Source organism: Microtus oregoni, unplaced genomic scaffold, assembly GCF_018167655.1.
Source record: "Microtus oregoni isolate MIOR12 unplaced genomic scaffold, Mior012 000065F_ref0000479, whole genome shotgun sequence".
NCBI classification, from domain to species: Eukaryota; Metazoa; Chordata; class Mammalia; order Rodentia; family Cricetidae; genus Microtus; species Microtus oregoni.
In genome coordinates, this window is record NW_024543875.1 from 4,179,029 (window position 1) to 4,204,220 (window position 25,192).

The 25,192-nt window shown below is 42.6% G+C and overlaps 1 protein-coding gene across 1 annotated transcript in view; it reads left to right on the forward strand.

Moving 5' to 3' along the window:
* Positions 1 to 25,192, forward strand: part of Znf407 (zinc finger protein 407) — a 371,415-nt gene that overhangs the window by 242,825 nt on the left and 103,398 nt on the right. The window contains exon 9 of the mRNA XM_041640811.1: positions 22,031 to 22,209. Coding sequence (XP_041496745.1) covers positions 22,031 to 22,209 — 179 coding nt within the window. The remainder of the gene's footprint in view (positions 1 to 22,030; positions 22,210 to 25,192) is intronic.

The following is a 25,192-nucleotide window of genomic DNA, read 5'->3' on the forward strand; positions in this document are numbered from 1 at the left end:
AGTGGGAAACCGTTTCTGCTCGTCCCCACCCATCTCGTCCATCCTAGTGCTTCGTTTTTGTGATTTTGCTTTGTCGTCTTCATACACAGCCTGTCTCATTCATACGTCTCTGTCTTTGCTATAGCACACAAACCTATAGACTTTGAATTACTCTATCACCCTGGCAGGCTATATGCCGTTTCAGCCCATTATTTTCCCTGAAGTTTATTTAAAATTGATACTATTATTTCAAAATTGAAATGAATGGTAATGAGTAATATATGGAATCATATAGTAAATTCCTTAGCATTAAGAATTTGCAAGTTGTCTTTTTCTCTTTAAGTGAAGACGGTCTTCCTTGCCACCTTTTGTTTATCAGCACAGCTGAGCGGTTGTGCTAACTGATGCAAATAACGCAGCACTGAGATCACAGATTAATTAGAAGAGCCATTGCCAACACAAAGTGACCATACACTCCCTCTGCTATCTCTTAAAGTAGAATCCAGATAAACATGTTTATTTAACCTGCTGTTGTTGAATCCCAATTTCAGTCATTAATAGAGGGCCAAAGCTATCTTTGGGGATGGTCTTTCTACAAGGAATTACTATGGACAATCCCTGGGGTGGTAGTTAGATATATCTGTATGTATTGTGATAGAAAGAAAGGCCTTAGAGATGAAAAAAATAGAAAATATTTTTGGGGCAATAGTCTCTTGCATAATAACTTATTCCTCAGACACCAGGGTTATTATCACACAACAAAACACTTTCCCATGTAACTGTCTCTAGCCCCGGCAGTTGGAAAAAAGTTCATGCCACAAAGCTTGTTAGGCACACACTTGTAACTCCATGGAGGAGCTGATGGCAATCAATAGAGTATTGTATGTATTGTCACCCTGGCATTCAAAAAACAGTGACTTTGCTGTGTCTTAAAAGTTGATGAGGTTTTTTTTTAGGTCATTCTGAATGCTAGGACTCCAGCTGCACCGTTCTGTTTCCATCTCCTTTGTTTCAGCCTATTCTGAAATAGTATCTCTCTGGGACCTGCAGAAGTATCATGGAAAAAGAATCTTTGAATGTTTAGAAAATGGTGGTGGAGTCCTTTTCTGAGACGGGGCTATGTCGGGGTCCTCTCTTTCCTCTCGGCAGTTTCTGTAGCAGCCTGTCTTCCGTGGATTGACCTTCTTGTGTAGAACAAGATAATGAAGTATGTGGACATGTGTTCTTTTCCTTAAGAACTTCTGTATAAAGGCAGTGCCTTGTCTTCTGCATATATGGAGCTCTTTCTTTTTTATTAGAAGAACACAGCACCAAGTCTTTGTTGGCTTTTCAATGCTTACATTATTTTTTTATTCTGTTTGTAAAAATGGTCCAGACTCAAAACCAGCCCAATACTATCATTTATTGTATTGCCAGCTCCAAATGAGACATAGTTTAAATGAGCTAGAATTTACTCTTCCATAACTAATATGTCACCTGGTATTTTTCCTACAATATTAATCTTTCCTCTACCTTGGTAAACTCGATTTCTTACTGTCTATGACTTTGGCTTGGCTCTACTAGAGCCTTTGTCTTGCACTTTGCCTTTGGTTGTGTTCGGACACAGTTTTCACTGTGTGGTTTGGAATGTGAGCGATTAACTTTTCATGGTCTTTTCTCCAATAGTTTATTTCTTCAGTCTTACGTTATAACTTTAAACAAATATGAAAAATTCTATAAAACAAATTAGGATTTTCCCATTGGGAGAAAATGTGGTACATGTTGAAAGCTTATACTTAAATAATGTAATTTGTCTCTTGGATTAAAGTATTTGAAATAAAATATGAAAGGCATTTTAACTCAGGAAATTTATTTTGCTATTCCAAATGCAGAATGTTAGTTTGTTTTTGTTTTCTTTTTAAAATTCCGTCAGGGAATATTCCTAAAGTGTACCATTTTTTCAATTGTAAGTTGTCTTGTCTCTCCAAGAATCCCGTGTTGTAAGACATAGAGAAGTATGTTGTAGGAGAAGTACTGAACACTAGCACTGACTGTGCTGGAGAGGACACCATGGCTCAAATGGCAGTGATGGCCAGGGAATTAATGATACACTCAGTCCCTATTATGAAATATCTAGTGGGCTACAAAAATGAATCAGAGGGAAATAACAGAAGATGGGAGATCATTTTAAATACCATTGCAAAGGGGTGGACAGAAAATGAGGCCAGGTTAGGAGCCAGTATGAAGTTTTGTACATTCCACCTGATGAATGAATGGAGACAGGCAGCAGACAAAGACATTGTCCTTGATGCATTGGGCAGAGTGCCTCCATAAGTGATGGCATCTATAAGACGCTCCCTTCTGGAGAGGAAATGTCCTTTAGGAATGTGGCAGGACGTGTGATCCAGGGCACCCTGCTTTTCTGATATTCAGGAGATCCATGTGAATACATGTCAGTGCTCATCAGTGTGGAACCTAGTAGCAGTAATGCCAATAAAATTGTTCCTAGAATGTATGGGGGTCCAAATAATCCGAGAGACAGCTAGCCAGTGCATGTGTGATTGAGAGGTAGTCTGGGGGCACAGAAAGTGACCTCCAGGAGCGAGAGGCCCTGGCAAGAAGCAGTCATGCAGGAAACAGAAGCTGTTTCTGAGGTTCTAGATGTTGAGGATGGCCAGCTTCAGTCCAGTCAGAACAGAGAACAGCTCAGGGAAAACAGGACAAGAATGCGTGGGCAGGAGCAGCTGGGACCCTTGGACGACAGCTGCTCTGGCCACACTTTGGAACTGGACGTTATTTGCTTTTAGTTGCCTTTTGAGCAGCCTGTGTAATGGGATACATACAACACCAAATTTGATACTGTTACAGCCAAAGTCATACACACAGACACTAGACCTAGATGGGGTCACAGTCCTGTGGTGTCTTCCCATTGTGCCCTCATTAAGAACCCATTCTCTGTAGCCTTCTTTGCATCTATACAGAAGACTAAACTGCCCTTAATTTGTTTAAAACTTGCTTGCTGCTACCTAACAGTTCTGTATGATCTTTTAATGAAACACTCATTAAACGTAGTTTTAAAATAGGACATCTTTCTTGTTCTAAATAATTCCTGCTAATATCTAACATCAGTAAATCTAATAGAACACTCGAATGACATCATCAGCCAAGGGTGGTATACTGAGTTGTTTGTTGTAAAGACATTGGACTTTTTCATACATTCCCAACCTGTTCCATTTGCTTTTTTAACCTACCTTTTGCTTGCCTTTTCCCAAGCAATTCCTGGAACATCAGAAAATGTCTTCATCAATGAGAAGCATATTTTTTTCTGTAATATGTTGTGATAAAACTTCTTTTGAAAATTATTTTTAAATTGGCCCTGGCTTCTTCAAACTGCCAGATTTCTAGGCACATAAAATGTGACTGGGGCCTGCCATACCAAGAGAAATGTAATAAGGATCTTCTGGACATTGGAGTTAGTGACTGTATAATATAGAAAGAGAAGCAGATGTATCACTCCTCGGGGTGAGGCAGGGACATGATTTGTTTTCATGACTTAGGGTGTATTATAACTGCCGAGTGTTGGTGTCAGTTGTATTAAACCACTAAAAAGTGGAAATAAGTCATGTATATCACCCCACAGGCCGACATTGGCTGTGTGTGCACTCGGTCACATGTTGTCTGCCTTTCCTTTGATTCTGTTACAATTTCTGCCATTTTGTCTTGTTATAAATATGATCAGCACAAGGCTGTAATGGCTGGACATGGGCTTTAAGCTTATTTCATATCAAGTTACAAGCTTAAATCTCAAAGGCCCACTTCCTTGTGCCCATTGAGAGGTTCTGTGTTGTACACCTCTGCACACATGTGTAGTGCCCGTTCTGTAATCACAAACAAAGGCGGTAGAAACAGTGGAGTTCCCCAGAAGGGGCTGCAGTCTGGCACTCTTGCTGTGTTTTATTGAAATGGCCGCAAACGCAAGCCTCCGTTTTCTTGGTGAGTGCAGCCTTCTTGAGAAGCGGCCGAAGAATGAGAAGGGTGGTAGCTGTGCTTGTGTCGTTGGCAGTCACCTCAGACTCAGGAACCTGTGTGCTCACGTCTGCCTGAAAAATATGTGGCCCAAATCAGCACATATATATTTTTAATTACATGTTCCTTCCAATTAATGATTTCTGTTTGGTCTTTGAAAAATGATGTTATGAATGTAATGATTATGCTATCCAAATCTTCCTGAGTTATATGTCTGTACTTGTTTTTAACTACATATGCACACGTATTTTATTACTTTTCTTGCATCTCTTTTTAACAAAACAATCTTTTAAAACAGTGTATCTCTGATGTAAAAGAGAGTCCAAACAAGAGTTCAGTTTTATTTTAAGGTCTCTTTCTTTGGAGTTTAAAAGTGGAATATATGTTTTCTTTAGCTGTAAAAGCACAATCAAGGCAACATGATAAGTGAGTCACTGTTGTAAAAGTAAAACTAATTTTGCCTTCACTCACATGAGCTATAGAAGGAGGAAGCTTTATTGTCCCTGGGAAGGTGATAAGGCAGAGTAATTGTATATTATACTGTCCGGGAACATCTGCCTGAGACTGTTGGAGCAATTCATCTATCATGGACGATGCTGCATGTTTTGTCTTTCTGCTTTAACCCGTCCCCACTGCTGGCCCGCGCAGAGGTTTTGATAGGGCCTGTGCCTGGGCCGGGGCTCACATTAATCAGTCCCCTTGTTCAACACTCCAGCTGACATAATTACAACCTGCGCACAGCAGTTATTCAAGTCGAGTCCTTGTCACTCGTGGTGCGAAACTACACAGCTCAGATCCCGGAGGAGATTGCCTTATCACACAGAACAAGGGCTCGCAGGAGTCGGAGAGAATAGAAATGGGAAAATGTCTTCCGGGAGTACTATATATTCCTTTAAAATAAGACATTTGAGAGACTTACAAGGGACAAAGGGAAGCATTGTGTGCCGGGGTTGAAATGAACCAGTTATTATTTTTAAATGGATTACAGAGTGCATTTTTGTGCAACTGGTCATAGATTATTAGATAAACTCAGTGGTTCTGGTCATTACTGATTCTTTCTATTACTTTTTCCTACTTCATAGCTAATCACTTAACTTTAGAATTGTAAAAAGATTCCATCCTCTTTAGAAAAATTATTAAAATGGTAGATTATTCATTTTGAATTTAATATTTGACAAGTATGTTTTCATAAGCCACAGAGTTAAAAGTAGAAGCTTCCTTCAACTGCCTTCCCACTGCTAAGTAAGTTCCCTGTTCGGTGGCTATCCGCTGCAAATATCTGAAAACATCCAGAGTGGAGGTGGGGGCTTTACCCCTGGCAGCTCCCGGTGTCCCTCCTTTCAGCCCTGTGAGTAGTCTCTGATTCCTGACCCCTGTAGGCCTATGGGTGGGAGATGGTTTGTGTGACCAGGCCTGCCTGCTGTCCCCTGAACTCTGCTTTTCTGCCTGGGTGCCCCAGTTGCTCTTTGACATGGAGTTATTTTTCCGTACACATCTCTAAACTGACCTAAATAAAGCTATGCTCGGGCCAGACTATAAAGATTCTAGGGAATAAAATATTCAGCTCAATACAATTTTTACTTATTTTCCTTTAAGTTTGTAAAACTCTGTGAATTAGATTGTTGCCATAGATAATTGTTTATTCACATGTATGTATTATGTATGTATGTATGTATATGTGTATGAATTACTTGAATTGGAAAGTAAGTAATTTGTTTTAGGTAGTTTATTTCAGGCTAAAGCTGTGAGTGGATTGTTTCTGTAGTTCGTGTGCATTTGGGTGGCAGTTGTTTGTTTCTCTGTTCTAGTGGTGAGAGACAGAACCCAGGGCCTTACGCATGCTGCATAAGTGACCCCCCCACACCAGCTACAGTTGTAGCCCAGCTCATAAACTCTTTATAAACAGAGAAACGGAATGGCAAACCTCTGAAAGAGTTGATATGCAGGCATGCAGCATTGAGGGCCTACAGTTCTGTCAACGGGAGCAAGATAACACTGGAAAGAACATCTCAGCACCAGTGCCACCGAGGCCTTACATTAGTGAGGCCTTACATTAGTGAGAGGAAGCAGTGAAGACTCAAGCAACAACGTCTCTGCCTTATGAAAATGTCATCATGGTTAGGTTAGTGGGGAAGACATTCTGCATGCCATAACCCTTTTCTCCCTTTCTGACACATAGTGATTCGCAGCTTGAAGTCTTTGCACTCCTGTCGTGACCAACTATGTAGTATGTCTCACAGATGGCAGGCTCTTTGACCACGTAGGTCCTTTCACCAAAGCCCCACAGGCATCGAGCTGAGGCCTACTCCTCTGAAGGACACCCTCCACTATCTGCACAGTTATTTCGGGTGTCTGGAATAGTGATGTGGCATCCGTGCACCCCACCCAACATCTGAGCTTCATTTTCTGGACACGTGTGCCTACCTTGTTGGCTTGAGTTGGATGAAAATCTAGTCGTCTCTTTCGCACCTAGTATTGATTTTGATCTCTACTTTACTGATGATGCATCATGAATTAGGAAGTGGGAATCTTGATGAAATATGATTCCTGGGTGCACCCCTCGTGGTCCTGAGTTCCTTGCTCGTGCTCCGTCTCCTTCTGCTCCTGATTTGGACCTTGAGATTTCTGTCCGGTGCTCCCGTGTGGGTCTCTGTCTCTGTCTCCTTTCATCGCCTGATGAAGGTTAATATTCCTGAGGATGCCTATGTGTTTGTCTTTGGATTCACCTTATTTAGCTTCTCTAGGAACATGAATTATAGGCTCAATGTCCTTTATTTATGGCTAGAAACCAAATATGAGTGAGTACATCCCATGTTCCTCTTTTTGAGTCTGGCTTACCTCACTCAGGATAGTGTTTTCTATTTCCATCCATTTGTATGCAAAATTCAAGAAGTCCTTGTTTTTTACTGCTGAGTAATACTCTAATATGTATATATTCCATACTTTCTTCATCCATTCTTCTGTTGAAGGGCATCTAGGTTGTTTCCAGGTTCTGGCTATTACAAACAATGCTGCCATGAACATAGTTGAGCATATACTTTTGTTGTATGATAGGGCCTCTCTTGGGTATATTCCCAAGAGTGGTATTGCTGGATCCAGGGGTAGGTTGATCCCGAATTTCCTGAGAAACCGAAACACTGCTTTCCAGAGTGGTTGCACCAGTTTGCATTCCCACCAGCAATGGGTGATTGTACCCCTTTCTCCACAACCTCTCCAGCAAAGGCTATCATTGGTGTTTTTTATTTTAGCCATAGGCATCCTCATGAATATTAACCTTCATCAGGCGATGAAAGGAGACAGAGACAGAGACCCACACGGGAGCACCGGACAGAAATCTCAAGGTCCAAATCAGGAGCAGAAGGAGACGGAGCACGAGCAAGGAACTCAGGACCACGAGGGGTGCACCCACACACTAAGACAATGGGGATGTTCTATTGGGAACTCACCAAGGCCAGCTGGCCTAGGTCTGAAAAAGCATGGGATAAATCCGGACTAGCTGAACATAGCGGACAATGAGGAATACTGAGAATTCAAGAACAATTGCAGTGGGTTTTTGATCCTACTGCACGTACTGGCTTTGTGGGAGCCTAGGCAGTTTGAATGCTCACCTTAGGAGACCTGGATAGAGGTGGGCAGTCCTTGGGCTTCCCACAGGTCAGGGAACCCTGATTGCTCTTCGAGCAGATGAGGGGGGGGGGGACTTGATCGGGGGAGGGGGAGGGAAATGGGAAGCGGTTGTGGGGACGAGGCAGAAATCCTTAATAAATAAATAAATTTAAAAAATAAAAAAAAACAAAACAACAAAAAAAAAGAAATATGATTCCTGCTTGGGTCTAAAGGAATCTGGGGGATTGAGCTCTCAAGGCTTGCTCTGCTCCTCCTGGAGATGTGGGTGGTTCAGCTCTAACTCGCATTGCGTTCATACAGGGCATGCTGTATGTCCTGTTCCCAAAGTACTTACGTGTGCTTTGTATGTACAGAGCCTGAGCGTTCATACAGGGCATGCTGTATGTCCTGTTCCTAAAGTACTTACGTGTGCTTTGTATGTACAAAGCCTGAGCGTTCATACAGGGCATGCTGTATGTCCTGTTCCCAAAGTACTTACGTGTGCTTTGTATGTACAGAGCCTGAGCGTTCATACAGGGCATGCTGTATGTCCTGTTCCTAAAGTACTTACGTGTGCTTTGTATGTACAAAGCCTGAGCGTTCATACAGGGCATGCTGTATGTCCTGTTCCCAAAGTACTTACGTGTGCTTTGTATGTACAGAGCCTGAGCGTTCATACAGGGCATGCTGTATGTCCTGTTCCTAAAGTACTTACGTGTGCTTTGTATGTACAAAGCCTGAGCGTTCATACACGGCGTGTTGTATGTCCTGTTCCCAAAGTACTTACGTGTGCTTTGTATGTACAAAGCCTGAGCGTTCATACACAGCATGCTGTATGTCCTGTTCCTAAAGTATTTACATGTGCTTTGTATGTACAGAGCCTGAGCGTTCATACACAGCATGCTGTATGTCCTGTTCCCAAAGTACTTACGTGTGCTTTGTATGTACAGAGCCTGAGCACGCAATGTGGGTTTCTAACTGAGAAGAACACCATCATCCTTGCATCTCCCGTTCCCCCCCTGTGATTCCTAGTTTTCTCAATAGACAGGGAGGGTAGAAATGAAGCCATTAGATGTAAAGCGATTGTTTCTCTCAGTGGACGTAGATGGCATGAGCAGAAATTGGAATGAATAATAATTTCAGTGTGATATGGTGGGCAGTACCTCAGTCAGCTGCTGCAGATGGCTAAGTGGATTTCTAGTCAGGATGTTGATCAAGATCACCTGGAATCCATGACTGTTAGTAAAGGAATTTCAACAGTGTGTAAAGCAGAATACTTGTAGCATTCACAAAACACAGACTTAGTGCTGTGTGTACTTGGTGTGTACTTAGACGCTTACACAGGGCCTAACCCGGGTGCAGGGACCCGTGTCCTCGGGAATATGAACAGAGCCACTTGTGTGTGGCTCTCCCTTGCCACTCAAACCCTGGCAGAACTGAATGTATGTCCATTGGTATTGCTGTAAGAACTGACTTCAAAAGGTTACAATCTATAAAAGACAAAAGCCACAACTAACTGATCTAATAAGAATTAGCCTATTTAATAGAAGACTACCATTTTCAGGGAAGCTTTTCATAAACTTAAAGCAGAATGATGGAAATATTCTCTAGTTGGAATTTACGGTTACAGAAAGTTTTTCAAAGAATAAACTTTGGAATCACCTCAGGTACCTATAAACTCCTGTAGCCTCAAAAAGATTCAGTGACCCGGCCTTGTTTAATTGTGTTTGCAGTGTGTTAGTTTACCCTTAGTGGTTTCTTTGGGATTTTTTTCTGGTGTGTGTGTGTTTATATATGTGCGTGTGCACCTGCCTGCCCACCTGTCTGTCTGTCTGCACAGCTTGTGTGGAGGATGGCGCCCACATGCCACCATACATGCCTAGAGATGGAGGACGGTGTGTAGTCATCCCTGCCCTTCCGCTTTTACATGGACTCTGAGGATCAATTGCAGCTCTGTAGGCTCTCACAGCCAGGGCTTTTACCCATCTACTGTTTATAAATACCTACTTTGTCAGCACTTTCCTCCATCTTCTGCACATCTTCTTACTCTTTGTAACTGGTAGTTTGAAAGGCCAGTGTCTTCATACTTACTTCCACCCCAGCTTGGCCTTTCTGCCCTGTGGACTCCCACAGATGGCCTAACTGGCCTTTTCTCAACCTCACTTCTCAGTAGGATCTTCTTACTTTGAGGGAAAGCTAGCTCTAGTGTGTCCTCCCCCACAGCCACACACACAGTGATTCTTCCCCTCTTCGAGTGTGCACCCCACTCTCCCCACCCCCGCTTCTGGTTCATTTCTTCTCATCTTGTGCTGCTAGGCTCAAGTCCCTCAGATTGGCTGAGAAAGGAGAGTGCCCTGTGCTTCCACACACATTGTCCATGTTATAGATACAATGTTTCCATTTTACATAGTACTGTATAATCCAGTTGTTTGTTTGTTTTCCAGGCAGGGTTTCTCTATGTAACAATTGTGGCTGTCCTGGAACTCACACTGGTCTCAAACTTCAGAGATCTTTTCTCTGCCTCCCAAGTGCTGGGATTAAAGAAGCCAGGCCCAATCCAGTTGTTTCTGAAATTGACGTTTTGATTGGATCTCTTCACATGTATAACAAAAGATGCTAGCATGAGTAATCTTGGCAATCCAAACAAAATATGTGAAGCTAACCCCAGAAGCTTCCTTAGATATGGAAACCATTATATTAGGCATATCAATGGTTACCATGAAAATTAATGAGGCATCTTACTCATTAACACCTTTACCATGCACTTATATTTAAAATGCTGAAAGAATCCTACAGCGCATCTGTCTAGACTTTCTTTTAACTTAATATTACTTTTTCGGTGTCTTTCCATCTCAATACTTTATTCTGTTTAACACAGGTAGTGTTTGTTAACAAATGTAGGAAATCAGGTATTGTACACAGCACACCCTCCCAGCTTGGGAGGTGTTCAGAACTCTGTGCAGTAGCCAAAGCTTTTCCCTCTACCCAGCTTTAGGACCTGTTAGCTCTGGACCAAAGCCTGCTTCTCTGCAGAACCCTCTAGCTTTGCTCGGGAAGAGCTGGCCCTTCCAGGGTGTACTCCGAGCCCTGGAATGAGCAGAGGCAGTCCCGCGACCGACCTGTGAGATGTGCTGCTGTGTCCTCACATCAAGTCTTCCCGTGGACGGACACCTCCCCTTCCTTGCCCTAGTGGGAGTGCTCATTTTCTGCTTCTGATATTTGAAGCTCCTAGTCTTCAAGATTTCCACCTTTTGGTCCCTTGCTTCCTAAATTTGTATTCCTTTTGTGTCTAGAGACATTAGTCACCATGCTGTGTGCATAAACATTTATATATCTTCATTTGTGCACCATTTATTCATTCTTTATCCTGCTGGAGAGTTTTTATGTTTTAAAAGTTAATTAAATGTACTCCTTTTATAATTTTTAATGGTCCTGTTTATATATATATATGTGTGTGTGTGTGTGTATTTATATTTTATCTATTACTTATAGTATAAGTTATATCAAAACTTAACTCTTAGGGGGAACATTGTCTTAGGTATTTTGGTAGCATGTGGATGTTTAATTTCTTTCAGGAAAACTCTAATCAGAACTATAAAAGTATTTTTGGTTCTCCTCTCTATATTTTGGGGTTTTTTTTCTGCTTTAAAGTTTTAAAGCCCAGATAGCTTTTATTTTGACTTTGTTAGGACAGTAAGAATCATGTACATGGCATGTCCTTGAACACACAGTGCCTTGAGTGTCCAGGTAAAAGGATCCTTGAACTTAGGAGCTCAAGGCCAGCCAGGCCAACATAGGGGAGTTGTTACTTCAGAAAGGAATAGTAATCAATACAAAAACAGAATAAAAGGAGGGTGGAAAGGGGGGAGAGAAGAAAGGAGGAAGACAACCAACCCCTCCCATCCCTCATGTAACTTGTTTGTTGACTCTTCACCATTTATTATATAACCTATTATTTCTACACGTCATCCGTGCTCATGACTCTATTCTTGATGGACTTGACTCGGCACTCCAAGTGACGTTTATTTGCTGGACATCTGTGACAACAGGTTTCTGAACTTTTTAAAGATTTATTCATTTACTCATTTATTTGTTTAATTTATGTTTTGCCTCTATGTGTGACTGGGTACCTCACTTGTGCAGTGCCTGCAGAGGTCAGAAAAGGGCCCAGATTCTCTAGAGCTGGACAGTTACAAGCCGCCATACTGGAGCTGGTAACTGTGCCATGGTCCTCTCCAAGAGCAGCCAATGCCCTTAAGTACTGAGCCACCTCTCCAAACCCCAAGAATTTCTTTATTCTACCGATTTTTACAATCTTTAAATTTAAGCAGCACAGGTGATCAATAATCTAAAATTATCCTGTTCTTTGCTGTGGGTCTTCAGTGAGAGCATAAGTGGAAACGGAATATATGTAGCGCCCGGCTGTCCCACACAGATAGTGAGACAAGCCCTGAGAGCTGCACGGAGTACATTTCCAGCTGGAGACTACAGAGGCCTTGACTTCTCTCCGCTGGACCATCTTGTCTTGTTAGTCTCTCTTAGGCTAGTGGCTTGCCCAGGGAATTTATAATTAGATAACACTGGCTTCAAAATATGATGGCCTTTTCTGTTGATGTAAAGGTTTTCTTTGAATTATTTTATATTCACTTGAATTTTTATTACAAAGACTGCAAAACCTGCTTTCTCGACACATAAATAAGGGTTTACTGTTTAGTTTGATATAATTGTTTCACGACTTAATGACAGTAATTATTTTCATGAGTGAGTTTCAAAAGTTTTGAACACCCAGAAAATATATGTGTGCTTGCCTGATAAACTATGCAAATATGACACATCATGTGGAATCAGAGTCAGCTGGGAATGTTGGCATGAGTCCGTTTTATATGCAGTAAAACAGCCACTGATAACTTTTCAGGTATTTGTGATACATTTCGTCTAGTAGGAAATCTAGTAACAGCAAGAGAAAAGTGACTTTTCTTATTTTTCCCTCATGTTTAGATTGCTTACCTTAACCCTAAGGACAGCCTTATGAGATAGAGTTGACATAAAGTACGATTGTGTGACCAGAAAGTTTGGAAGCAAATTGCTCGGCAAAAGCAAGCATACTTTGTGGCTGGAGAGATGGCTCAGGGGTTCAAGTATATACTGCTCTTTCAGGGGGACAGTTCAGTTTCCACCGTCCACACCAAGTCGCTCTCAGCCACCTCTAACTCCCACTTCAGAGGAGCACAACACCCTTTTCTGGCCTATGGAGACACCTGCACTCACAGACTTCTGCTCCAATGCATACACAAATAATTAAAAATAAAATAAACACCCTAAATAAACATTTTGAAAGTAAAACTTTCAGAAATTTGTATTGCAGTATACATTGTAAGTTTCCACAGGTAGAATACAGTGTAGTGTTGCCATAACCTTCTGAATATGGAGCCTCCCTTCTTCTCTGCTTTTCTGCTCATAGCATTTTATAACGTTGTTGGCCTCTTGAGAACAGAACTTTTTGAGTAGGGCTTTATAAGCAGATCTTATATATTATTTCCAATACATGTTGTTATATTTATGGTTTTTGATTTGTAGAGTTTTGCAGTATTTGTACTCTGAAATCTATATTTGACTTCATGATCCCAACCTTCATTATACCCTGCATATACTTTATGCCTGAATAAAAGGCAGAGTTTTTATTCTAAAACAATATTTTACAAAGAAGCAGATACTGTATATAGTGATGTTGGATTTTGTGTGTAAGCGGAGACTGCGTTCGTTTCCCAGCTGCCCATACCTGAATAGTCACACAGAAACTATATTAAATACAACACTGCTTGACCAAGGACTTAGGCATATTCCTACTTAGCTCTTATATCTTTTTTTTAGTTATTTATTAATACTAGTTCACATTTGAAACAGATCCCAAATTAATTCTACATTTTCATTAGTAGCACTAAATTTGCATTGGTTTCCGTAAAATTTACACACCAAAGTGTTCCAGATTTTCAGCTTTCCCTAAAACAGATTCAAATAGTCCCTTTTATATTTAAATTTATATTAACTGTTAGGTTTTATATCTTAAATTAACCCATTTTTATTAATCTTTGTATCACCATGAGATTGTGGTCTACTGGTAAGGTTCCAGCGTCATTCTCCTTTGACAGCTACATGGCATCTGCTGACTCCACCTTCTTTCTCCCAGCATTCAGTTTAGTTTTCCCGCCTACCTCTATTCTGCCCTGCCGTAGACCAAAGCAACTTCTTTATTAACCAGTGTTAATAAGACATATTCACAGCATACAGAGGGGAATCCCACATCATTTGTGCAAGGATGCTGTGGAAAACTAGGGTGGAAAGTAGAGTCATTCAGATTGTACTGTAGAACAAGTGAGTGACATCATTATACATGTGTGGTCACAGATGAAATGCCTGATTATAACATCACCTTGGGATTCAGTGAGCTGACTCTCAAACTGAAGGTCCAGATAGAAAAAATTCAATCCTTTACAAAGAAATATGTTTTTTAAAATAATTTTATTTATATATATGTTAACAAATGCATATTCTACATGGATGTATACTTCCTTATATTTCATACATTTGAGTGGACTCTTGCCACTCCCAACCATTCTGTTTTTTCAATTCTTTCTTTACGATAATAGGTCAGTTTACACCTATATGTTCATTCTTTACATATTTAGTGCCTATCTTCATATAAATCACTTTTAACCACCTCTACAATTTTTGAAGGTATATGATGCTATCTATCTGGAATTCATTGTGCTGTCCGTTTGCTCTGTCAGAAAATATTTTAGCCCCTGCCTGTGTGTAGACTAAGTCCCATTTGCCTTGTTGAAGTTAGTTGACACCTCTAAGCACTCCCTCTTAATTGGATGATGATGATTTCCTAAGTAGAATTTTCGAAAGTTAGTTTTTCTTGGGGTTAATTGTACATTTAGGACCCCTGTGTTTTATTTATAAGTGACCAGTCTCCTGCCCTGACCAGATTTAGCTGTGTGGGGTTTCTTGTGCCTCTTGGACCATTACCCTGCCCCAGTCCACTTTTGAGATGATCACTGTTCAGTGTTCATTGGGCGTTCCCAAGCTCAGTGTGAATGTACACTGTATGCACATAGAAGTGTTTTTGCAGCATCTCTTTGAGGCCATTGCCTTTCTGTGTTTGTGTTTGTGTGAGTGTGTCTACATGTAAGTACACCTCTAATTTTATTTAGTACATTTTATCGCATGAGAGACTCTTTGTGGGGAGACACACACACACACTCACCCCTGCTTACCCAGAAAGGAAAGCTATGGCAGTCCAGAGTAACAACTGTGCCAAAGTCCAGCTTGGTAAACGAGTGAGTTTCCATTGCAGTTGCTGCACAGAGTGTGAGTGAGGGGTTACAGGATCGGGGTGACTCAGAAGCAGCTCTTTCACTAAAAAGTGCACCACCATCTAATTGAAAACTCACACAAGCTGCATCCCTGATCTTTCTGAAGAACTGAAGGCAGCTCCACAATCCCTGGAAATCTCTCAGCACCTCTGTTGCTCACATTCTCCTTCCTACAGTTGTTTTCTGCCTCCACAGTCTGTGAGGAAGGTCTTCCTGGGTCTTTCTATTTTTATCTGTCCCAGACAGCATAAGTTGGTCTGAGCAGGCTGTGAGGAGAAAGCCAGTAAGCAGCTTTCCTCTGTGGCCTCTGCTCCAGGGCCTGCCCCCGGGCCCCTGTCCTGACTTCCCTCACCAATGGACTGGGATCTGCCAGTGTAAGAAATACAAACTCTTTCTTTCCCAATTCGTTTTCATTCTTGGTGTTTTGTTACTGAAGGGCTTAAACTCTCCACTTTTTACAAATGAATATCAGTTGCAGCTTTCTGAGAATGGCAAAACAGGTGTCTCTTCCAAAAAGGGCCATTAATGCACAGAGCCCTTATAGTCAGGGTTGAAGGAGACAATGAAAGGGCCTGAGTCAGCCTCACAGTGTCTGAAGGACAAGTCCTGCAGCCCCTTCTGAGTCACATCCGGACTTACCGATGCTTGTGCAAGTGTGTCCAAAGATGGTAAGACCAAACCTCGGCCAATTCAGAGTATATTAATGGAACTGTTGCTTGTTTAACCCATCACTTTGAGATGACCTGACTGTCCCTAAAATTCCCCTCCCTGTGCCTAAAAGGAGCTACTCGCTCATCTCCGGGTTGTTGTTTGTAGAGGTAAACGACCCCTCATGCATGCTGGTGTAACAAATACTTTCTGCTCTTTCCTGCTATTTAAGACTGGGGTCTCCCTTCAGCATTTCCTTGGGCCCTGCTGTTTGAGCAATAGAAAGCATTGGGTGTGACAAAGCTGAGCTTGTGTTCTGGGGAGGATTGGAGAAAGACTTTGGAACTTTGAGCTCCGAATCGTTGAGCTGTTGTGGGGGCTTGGATGACCGTGCTGAGAGGAGTGCACCAAGGAGGCCTGACTGGGGAAGTTTTAGAAGAAGTTTCTGAATCCCCTAAAGGTTGTATCAAGGCCCTGCCGTATTTTGAATTAAGAATTGGCTGGAGAGGTGGCTCAGCCGCTAAGAGCACCACCTGCTTGTCTAAAAGTCCTGAGTTCAATTCCCAGCAACCACATGGTAGCTCACAACCATCTCTAATGAGATCTGGTGCTCTCTTCTGGCTTGCAGTCATAAATGTAGGCAGACTACTATGTACACAATAAATAAATAAATCTTTTTTTAGAAAAAAGAATTTGCAGTGCTGAAGAATTGACTGTGATCAGCAGGAAGTGCTGTGAAGTGCAATCTTGCTTTTCTGGGAACTGATGCTGGGGGCTGGGACTAAAGAACCAACTGTGTGTAAGAAAAAACCAACATCACTGAGGTGTCTCCTCAGGGTCAGCCCACAGAAACAGAGGTGGCCAAAGTGTCAAAGCTGGAGTTGGTAATAGTAAGAGTCACCAAGGTGGTTTTGAAGGCATGAAGGGGTGTGGAGGACAGCTGAGACTTGGTACTTTGAGTGGCTATAGGTGAAGCTGTGTCCTCAGTTGCATTAGGAGCCCCAGGACTGAGATTTGATGCCATATGGCAGAGCCAGTGTCCCGGAAGACAGTCCAGGAGAGGCCATTGTGTATGTACACTCCAGTAGCAGCAGAGAGCCTAGGACTTTGGGGATGTGAATATCATTTGATGCCAGGCCAGGGCAGCCGTATCTGTGGAGTGGAGGCAGCCTGAGCCTACCACACAAGCTGTGCTGTGAATAACTGCCAAGCCCCTTGGAACCTAGAAGATCATGAGTAAAACCCATACATTGGACACAGATATATTTAGCCTGTTAGATTGTGCTTTGTTCCAATTTGATTGTGACTATGTCCCAGTTCTTTATGAAGTAAGGAAGTATTTAACTTGGGTCTTTGATTTTCCAGGACCCCACAAATGAGTGACTCTACTTTTGGAGTCTTGAAAGTGTGAGAAGACTGGATGTTTTAGAGACAGTGTGGCTGCTTCAGAGAGGCTTGGAGCTCTGAGAGAGACTTTGCATGTCTTAAGGAGACTGAGCTTTTTAAGTTATTTTAATTTTTAAAGACCGTGGAGCTTATAAAGATATACTATCTTTTAAAAGACATTTTTAAAACATTTTATATTGTGATAATAACATTAACATGACTTCCTGGGGATAAGTAAGAAAGGAAAGGTTATGTTTAGGAGTACTGTACTCATGTATAGTAGACAAAGATTAATTGTTCTGGTTTTCTTGCTGTTCATTCGTTTGTTAGTTTGCCAACTTGATACAAGCTACAGTTACCTGAGAAAAGGGAACCACAATTGACCGGCCTTTCAAACAGCCTGTGGGGTGTTTCTCAATTAGTAATTGATGTGGAAGAGCCAGTCCATGGTGGGTGGTGCCCACCTGGGCAGATGGTCCTGGAGTGTGGAAGAAAGCAGGCCAAGCAAGACAGGAAGCAGCACCCTGCAGGGCCTCTTCTTCAACTCCTGCCTCCAGGTTCCTGCTTGAGTTTCTGCCCTGACTTGCTTTGATGGCCTGTGACGTAGAAGCGTGAATGAAACAAAGCACTTTTGGTCATGGTGTTTTGTCACAGCAGTAGGAACCCTGACTAAGACAGCTGTCTTATTCAGTTCTATTTCTAGCTGATAGGCTGGGCAGGAAGGTACGTTTGCTTTAAGAGTATACGATACCATGGGCTTATGGACAGCCACAAATTGGACTCAGTGGGTTAGAAAATAACAAAAGGGGCCTAGTGAAATGGTCTGGTAGGTAACTGCGCTTACTGCCATTTCTGAGAACCTGAGTTTGATTACTTGGATGGGCGTGGTCGAAGGAGAGAAGTTGAGAAGTCATTGGCTGACTTCTGGATACATTCACACTCACATACACACACACACACACACACACACACACACACATGCACACACACAGTAGCACAAATGCATCTATACACAATAAATTCATTAAGACGTGTATTAAAAACCTTAAAAGATAAAACTTGGGGAAGGAGAAGGGGAACTATGTGGGGTGAGGGGGTAGATCCAGAAAGAGTATGCTTGAAATTATTGTATGCTACGTGAAGTTTTCAAAGAATTAATTTTTAAAAGATCTTCAGTGATGTTGTTCTTATCAGAACAATGTTTGGTTTTGGTCCTGGCAAGTCCTCAGTGATTACCTCAGTCTTAGGAGCCTTGTGAAGAAATTTCTCTTCTGCCCTCCCAGTAAAAGCATCTTCTTCTGCTGAGTATCTGGTTTGCCTTTGCTCAGCTGGGGGCCACGTGGTAGTCACTGTAACCTGGAAGAGTGGCCACTGAGTTTAGAAATGGCAGGTCTAGGTGTCAGCATTCTCCATGAGACCCTCAAGCTCAGTGCATTGTCTCTGCCGATGGATCGCTGCTTCTTACTGTGTGTGAGAGCCTGGGTTCCTGTGCTCCACCCCTTTGCCGTTGGTTCTCCATGCCCAGTGCAGAACTGCAGGAAGCTTGGAAGCTTCTTAGTTCCTGGTAAAACTATGTTTGGCACTTGCCTTTCCATAAAGATTGAATTCAAGGTTTTAGTGATTTGAAACTCTTGGTCTTATTTGATATTTAAGGGACAGGATCTCAGAATTAAAGTAATTGCTTTAGACTACAGAGCCCCTATATAGAGAGGGTTGGCATTCACGGGTTGAAAATGGAGACTGGGCTGCCTGACCTCATGTCTCAGTCTCTGCCTGACTCCAAGTGTATCGAGGAGGATGGGATGTAGAGTGCATCTTCCTGCAGGTCCAGAGCCAGGGGTCCCTGACTGTCCTATTGTATCTCAGGGAAGGTGCTTAGGCCTTTCTTGATTTGTATTCTCCTTTATCCAAACAGGATCTCCTGGATCTCTTCTGAGTCACTTGAGACAGAGAGCTCATCTGAGTATTGAGAGGATGCTTAAACTCCTTAGCTTAATTCTAATAATTTTTATTCCTCATAAATTAGCTTTACCAGAGACAGAGTGCAAAGGGAGGTAGCTCGGGGCAGGAATAAATTCTTTGGCATGTAGAGGATTCTGATGGTCAAAGAAAGAAATTCAAATATGAAAGTCCTGGCCAGAGGATCAGTGCCCAAGGGTAGAAAGGCCTCTCAGTTTGTGCCTCTACTGTCTTCGAGGTGCTTGCTCTGTGGTTGTTAGCAGAGGATAACAAGAGGGCATCGTGCATACATGTGTGTCCTTGGTAGTATGGCTTCACACAGCCAGTCTGCAGGAAGATGTCTTGGTAATTAGGCAGAGTGACATTTGAGTGATAAACTCAGTATAAGTTTATTGTTCACTTGGGTAAACTTACGGTTCGTGGCTGCTTCTTTATGGAACCTTGGCCCTGTTATCTTCTTCATTTTTACTAACATGAAGGGGCTGCTTGTGTGTTGTTGGGCTTCCTGTAGCCTGTTCCCATAGGTGTCTGTACGTCTGCCCAGTTCCACAGTCCTTTCCTTTCATGTGCTGTTCTGGAAAAGCCCTATGTGAGGACTGTTCTGGTGGACTTGAGACCAAACAAACCGTAACCACTTACCAGACTCTTCCAGGAATCAGGAATCTTTGCTGTGTTTGGTTTGACAGAAAGCTGCTGCTCTAGGGATTCTTATGTCGGTGATGATATTTAGTGTAAAATTGCTGGAGGAAGCAGGTTAGCAGAAGGAAGGGCTGATTTCTGTTCCCAGTTTTGGGGATTAAAATATCCCAGATAAGCTGCCTGCATTGCTTTGCACCTGGTGGAGAGGATGAGCATCACACGGTGGGAGTATGCAGTACAGATGTTCACCTCATGCTGATTAGGAGTCAGGGGAAGAGGGACAGGAAAGGAAGGGAGCCCCCCGCCCCTTAGTACCTACCACCAGTGACCCAGCTAAGTGTGCCTGCTGTCTAACGTATACAGAACCTTCCAAAATAGCACAGTCAGCGGAGGAGCATGCAGCCTTCAGCCTGGGAGCCTGGGAGAGGCCCTTTTTCCTAAGCCAGTGCAATTCCCTTTACTAATCCTGACCTCACAGGCTCAGATGGTGGTTTCACGTTCACCAGGCCAGTTGTACATGTGGCACACATAAGTACTTTTCTTCTTTTCCTCATTGTTGATTAACAGTGTGCAAATTCATGTGCAAAGCAGATTTGGTAATCAGTGTGATATAAGAAATGAAATATGTATTTGTATATCACCTAGCTAATGCATATTCTGTCTAAACTCAAAGAGGTATTTAAGTTGACCGAGCCTTTGCCCAGATCATGCTGGAATTAGCTAGAAAATCTCTGTAGTTCTAACCCCACGCATAGTAATGTTAATAGTTTTTATTTTTAATTTTAGTGTGTAAATTTTAAGGTATTCTTGGAACGTGAAAAGAATCAGCATTTCAGTATTTGCTATACTGGCATTTTGATGTGTGTTTTTCTAATAGCTTTCCCTGGCATAAAGGGACTTATGTTCTCCACAGTAACGGTTCTAACTCTACTTAAAGGGGCTGCTTGTTTGATGATGTACTCTTTCTTTTCATGGGCATGAAGCTTTCCAAAGTAATATCTTGGATTTGGGTTATCAGTAATCTCAATGTAGGGCTGTCACTGTGATCTCATGTTCTCATCACTTGTATTTCAGCATCCTTTCTCTCAGTAGGAGACACCTTTAGCCTGTCTGTGGAATCTTGTTCCTCCTGTTTTCATTCACTGTTCCATGCCTTGAAGGTTCTTCTCCAGCTTCACATGGCAGTGAATTAAAAGGGACCCCCTCCCCCGTCTCCATTTCCAGTCTCACGAGCTATCCTTACATGTGAATGATGACACAGGCTAATATTCCATGAAAAGTAAGTGTCATGATGTCATTGAGCATGAGACACTGAGCTGATTCCTGGCCTGTTGTGTGGCACGACACAGGTGTCTCTGCTGACTTTCTTCTCTCTCTCTTAGCGTGGCTGCAGAGTTCCTTCTTCAGCAGCATCTTCAGGAAGTATCAATGCATGTCTTGTTCTTTCTTCTAATCACTCTGTTTTCACTGGCTAGTTGGCCCTCAACAATAGTGTCCAGCCTAACCTCTGAAACCCCACCATTACAGGGAGCTTTCTGGTACCAACACATTGCCTTGACATGGGACAAACCAAGGGACTGTTGGTGGCTTCCTTCCTATCTAGGCTGCCTCAGCACCGTAAGGGGAGCAGCTTTTACTGGAAGAACCCAAAAATGTTAGGCTGTGTTCCTCGGTGCTCTGAGCTCAGTGACTTTCATTTGCTACCACTCTTCAGGGTGCTCGTGTGTCCTGGTATGCAAGCCAACACCTTCACTGCCCTCGGATAGTACCCGAATAATTTGATATTAAATATAAACCCTGGGAGTTTGTGTCTCTAGTTCTGCATAGAACTGAATTGCTGAAGCGAAAGAGCACCTTAGGCCGGGCTATCTGGGTTACAGAGCTGACATCATTGTATGGCTGACTCCTGCTTGTTATCTATGTGAAGTTAGCAGATTGTTTACTACCTAGCACACAGGAATGATGTGCCAAGGGCACCCAGTTTCAGCAGTTGATGTGGGATTTTTCTCTGCATGCTGTGAATGTCTTATTTTATTACCATTGGTTAATGAATAAAGCTGCTTTGGCCTATGGCAGGGCAGAATAGAGCAAGGTAGGATTTCCAAGCAGAGATAGAGGAGAAAAGTAGGGGGAGTCAAGGAGATGCCATGTAGCTGCTGAAGGAGACAGATGCGCTGGAACCTTGCCAGTAAACCACAAGCCTCATAGTAAAATATGAAATAATAGAAATGGGTTAATTTAAGATGTTAGAGGTAGTTAATAAGAAGCCCAGTAAGCTAATAGGCCAAGCAATGTTTTAATTAATATAGTTTCTGTGTGATTTTTTGGATCTGGGCAGCTGGGAAATGAATGAGCAGCCTCCAACTACAAGCATTTGTGACATAGTGATACTTATTTGACTTAATTCCATTTACTTTCTTACTTCGTAGGTCAAACTGTGCGGAGAATATCCGCAAACACATTTTACACACTGGCAAACATGAAGGTGTCAAGATGTACAACTGCCCAAAGTGTGACTATGGGACAAATGTCCCCGTGGAATTCCGGAACCACTTGAAAGAGCAGCATCCTGACATTGAGAACCCTGACCTCGCGTACTTGCATGCTGGTAAGGAACGGAAACCATTAAAGTGCTGCAGCTTTGTTTTTGTTTTTTAGCAGGAACTCATTTCATTTACCACAGTAGTTATGAAGCTGTTTGTAGATTACTGTGGCTTCTTCGTGTGAAATCAGGTTTTGATGGAGTCAGTTTCTGGGCCCTGTGTGGAAGTTCGTCTTGTTCCTTCTCTGCTCTGCGTGAAGACAGGCCCTTGCACCTGTACTCTGTCACATATACAGAGCTAACAGAATCATTGTCGGGCAGGCAGAAACTGTGGCCAGAGTTTCTTTTGTGTTTATTAATCAGTAGAAGTTAATTCTTTCAGTGTGTTTATGATCTGAAATGTTGCACTGTACTCCTTGCATTGCTGTTTTTCTGAGAATGTGACTGAGGACGTGACTCAAGTCAGAGGCGATGGCCTGCCGAGGGCGCACGGCTGTGAGATTGCTCCTACATCTCGATGTATGAGTCAGATGCGACGCAAGGTGTCTGTAGGGAAAGCAAACTGGTTCCCATCGCCCAGCTTTTTATTTAATTGAAAACTGTCCCTGAGTGTAGAATTGTCTCTACACAAGAGGAAGCCCTGGGCTGCGGGAATGGTGTTCTGTTTAAGGAAGCACCCACCTCTAAAGTCAGTGTGGAAAAGTGTCCTGTGCTGTGGCCCTGACAGCACCGTGTGCAAATACAGCTAGTGTAGCCTGTTCTGCTGAGGCTAGCTGCTAGTCACCCCTGCTTCTCACTCTGCCAGGTGGCTCGTGACAGGACGGCTTCACCGTGCCGAGGATTGTTTAGTGTACATCTGTGAGGGTGCCGTTGTGTGGTGCATGCAGTGGAGCCGTTGGCTCTGATACTCGTGGATAGGACTGTAAACACAGTGGAGCTGTGATAGGCTCCGTCTGTTGAGAACCAAGGGAAGGCCTTTCCGCAGCGACAGGGCTGTTGTAAGGTTGTATTTTTGCACTTATGATGTCCACATAAGAAAGGAGAGCTTTCTCTATGTGAACAATCTATGTGTGGAACTTAACTTAGAATATTTTAATGCACCTGATGATGTGTGACTATGCTAAGTTTGATACTGGTGTATTCTTTCAATTTTTTCAGTTGAAAAATAAATTCCTGTTATCAGTATGTAGAAGTAATGATGGGGTGGTTGATTTCTTGACCTTTGTTGTATGCAGTGATGTTTTGAGAACCAAACAAAAGCAAAGGTCTGTACTTTTTGTGTTTTGGTGAGGTTGGCACCTTATCAGCTAGAGTTCACACAGATAGATAATGTCCTGTACTGTTGTGACTATCCCTGCCCTTGGGTTCTTCGTCAGCGTGAAAGCGGTACAGCAGAGGTGCTGAAGTGCATCTCCTACCTGGTGAGCAGAGCCCTCACCCAGTGAGACTGTTCCTACAACTTTTGATGCTCCCCTGCCCCTCGCCGTCACCCCAGCTGTACGTGTAGGATGGACTCTATAAGGGGAAGTAGCTCTTAACTTAGTGCCAAAGAAAGGAAAGTTCCTCACGGACATCATCCCTGTGTCCATCTTATGTCCTGGACTAGAAGGGCAGACCACACGCCTCATGTACCGGCAGTGCTCAACGCTAGTCAGTGATGGGCTCTGATGGCTCCCTGGCTGTTTGACCAGACTGTTCCCTTTCTCCGGAGAATGTGGCCGGCCTTTTCCCCATCTCACGTTTCCCTTTGAGAAGCTGGGATGCTTGAAGGCAGTGAGAAAGCAGCGTTCTCTTTCAGGAAAGATTAAGCAGTAAGCCATGATAGGGTACTTTTCTTTTCTTTTCTTTTCTTTTTTTCAGTTTTCTGATGTCATGTTTTTCATATTTAAATTAGTTTTTCATTTGTTCTACATATTCATTTAAATAGTACCCTAAACTATTGTCTTACAGGGTGATATGATATGAATTTACTGTGCTTTCTTTACAAATCTGTATTTTTATATTCTTCTAAGTTAGATTTTGTATTTTTATGACATTTTATTCAACCATATTTCTTGGCACTTACCCAGTTATAAACGCAGGAATGGGGAAGTTTGGCTGTTGTCAACCCACTGCGGCCTTTGTCTTCCTTCTAATTAGAACCAGTTCAGTGCCATTCAAGCTATACTTACTTGATATTCTTAATTTTCCATCTGCAGCCTGCCCATGTCTCCCCTCTGCAGACCTTGCAGGAGGCAGTCCTTCCTTTCCCAGGGTTTTGCTCCTCTGTCTCCACCCTCTTCCTCTTCCTCCGTGTTAGTTTGATGCTCTGACACACGTCATGACATCCTGTACAATAATTTATTCTATGAAAAGTCCAACACTCCGCAAACCCTGACGGTTTTCCATTGGTTCTCCTTTACAAAAACCAATTATTACTTCAACGTGAAAAGGAAGGAATTTTTCCTGACATGATTGCCTTTGGTAAATCCATGCTGACTCACTCCTATTAAATTGTACTTCTCCAAATGTATCATTAAGCTCATCCATGAGTATCATCTCAAATTTATTTCCTAATATAGATGCTACACTTACAGGTCTATAATTTTCAGCCTCTCCCCTCTTCTTTTTAACCTTCAGGCTGGATCCCTTGTTTTCTAGTCTCCCAGTTCTCACCCTAACAAAAGACTTCCTAAAATAATTAGCAGTTCAGGGATGGGAATCTTTCAGCCAGTCATCAGTTCATTTTCTAAAATGCTGCTCCGAGTCTTTGTTCTTCCCAAACTGCTGTCTGTGTGCCCTGGCATCTTCTGTTGCAGTCAGTCCCCTGTGTCCATTCTGGGGCTGCTCTGGTATTTTGGTAACTGGCCTTCCCTTTGCTTCCCTTCTGACTCTCATGTCTCACCAAGTTCCTAGGATAAGATGAACTGTGCTGCATCCTTTGTAGTCAACAGTGAGCAATAGCAGAAAGGCTGTTTTCATCAGCTGGTTTCCTTAGTGCTATAACTGGCATTCCAGCAAAACCCAGTTCCTGGGCGTTTGTCCGTGAGGATTTGATTTGTGGACTAAG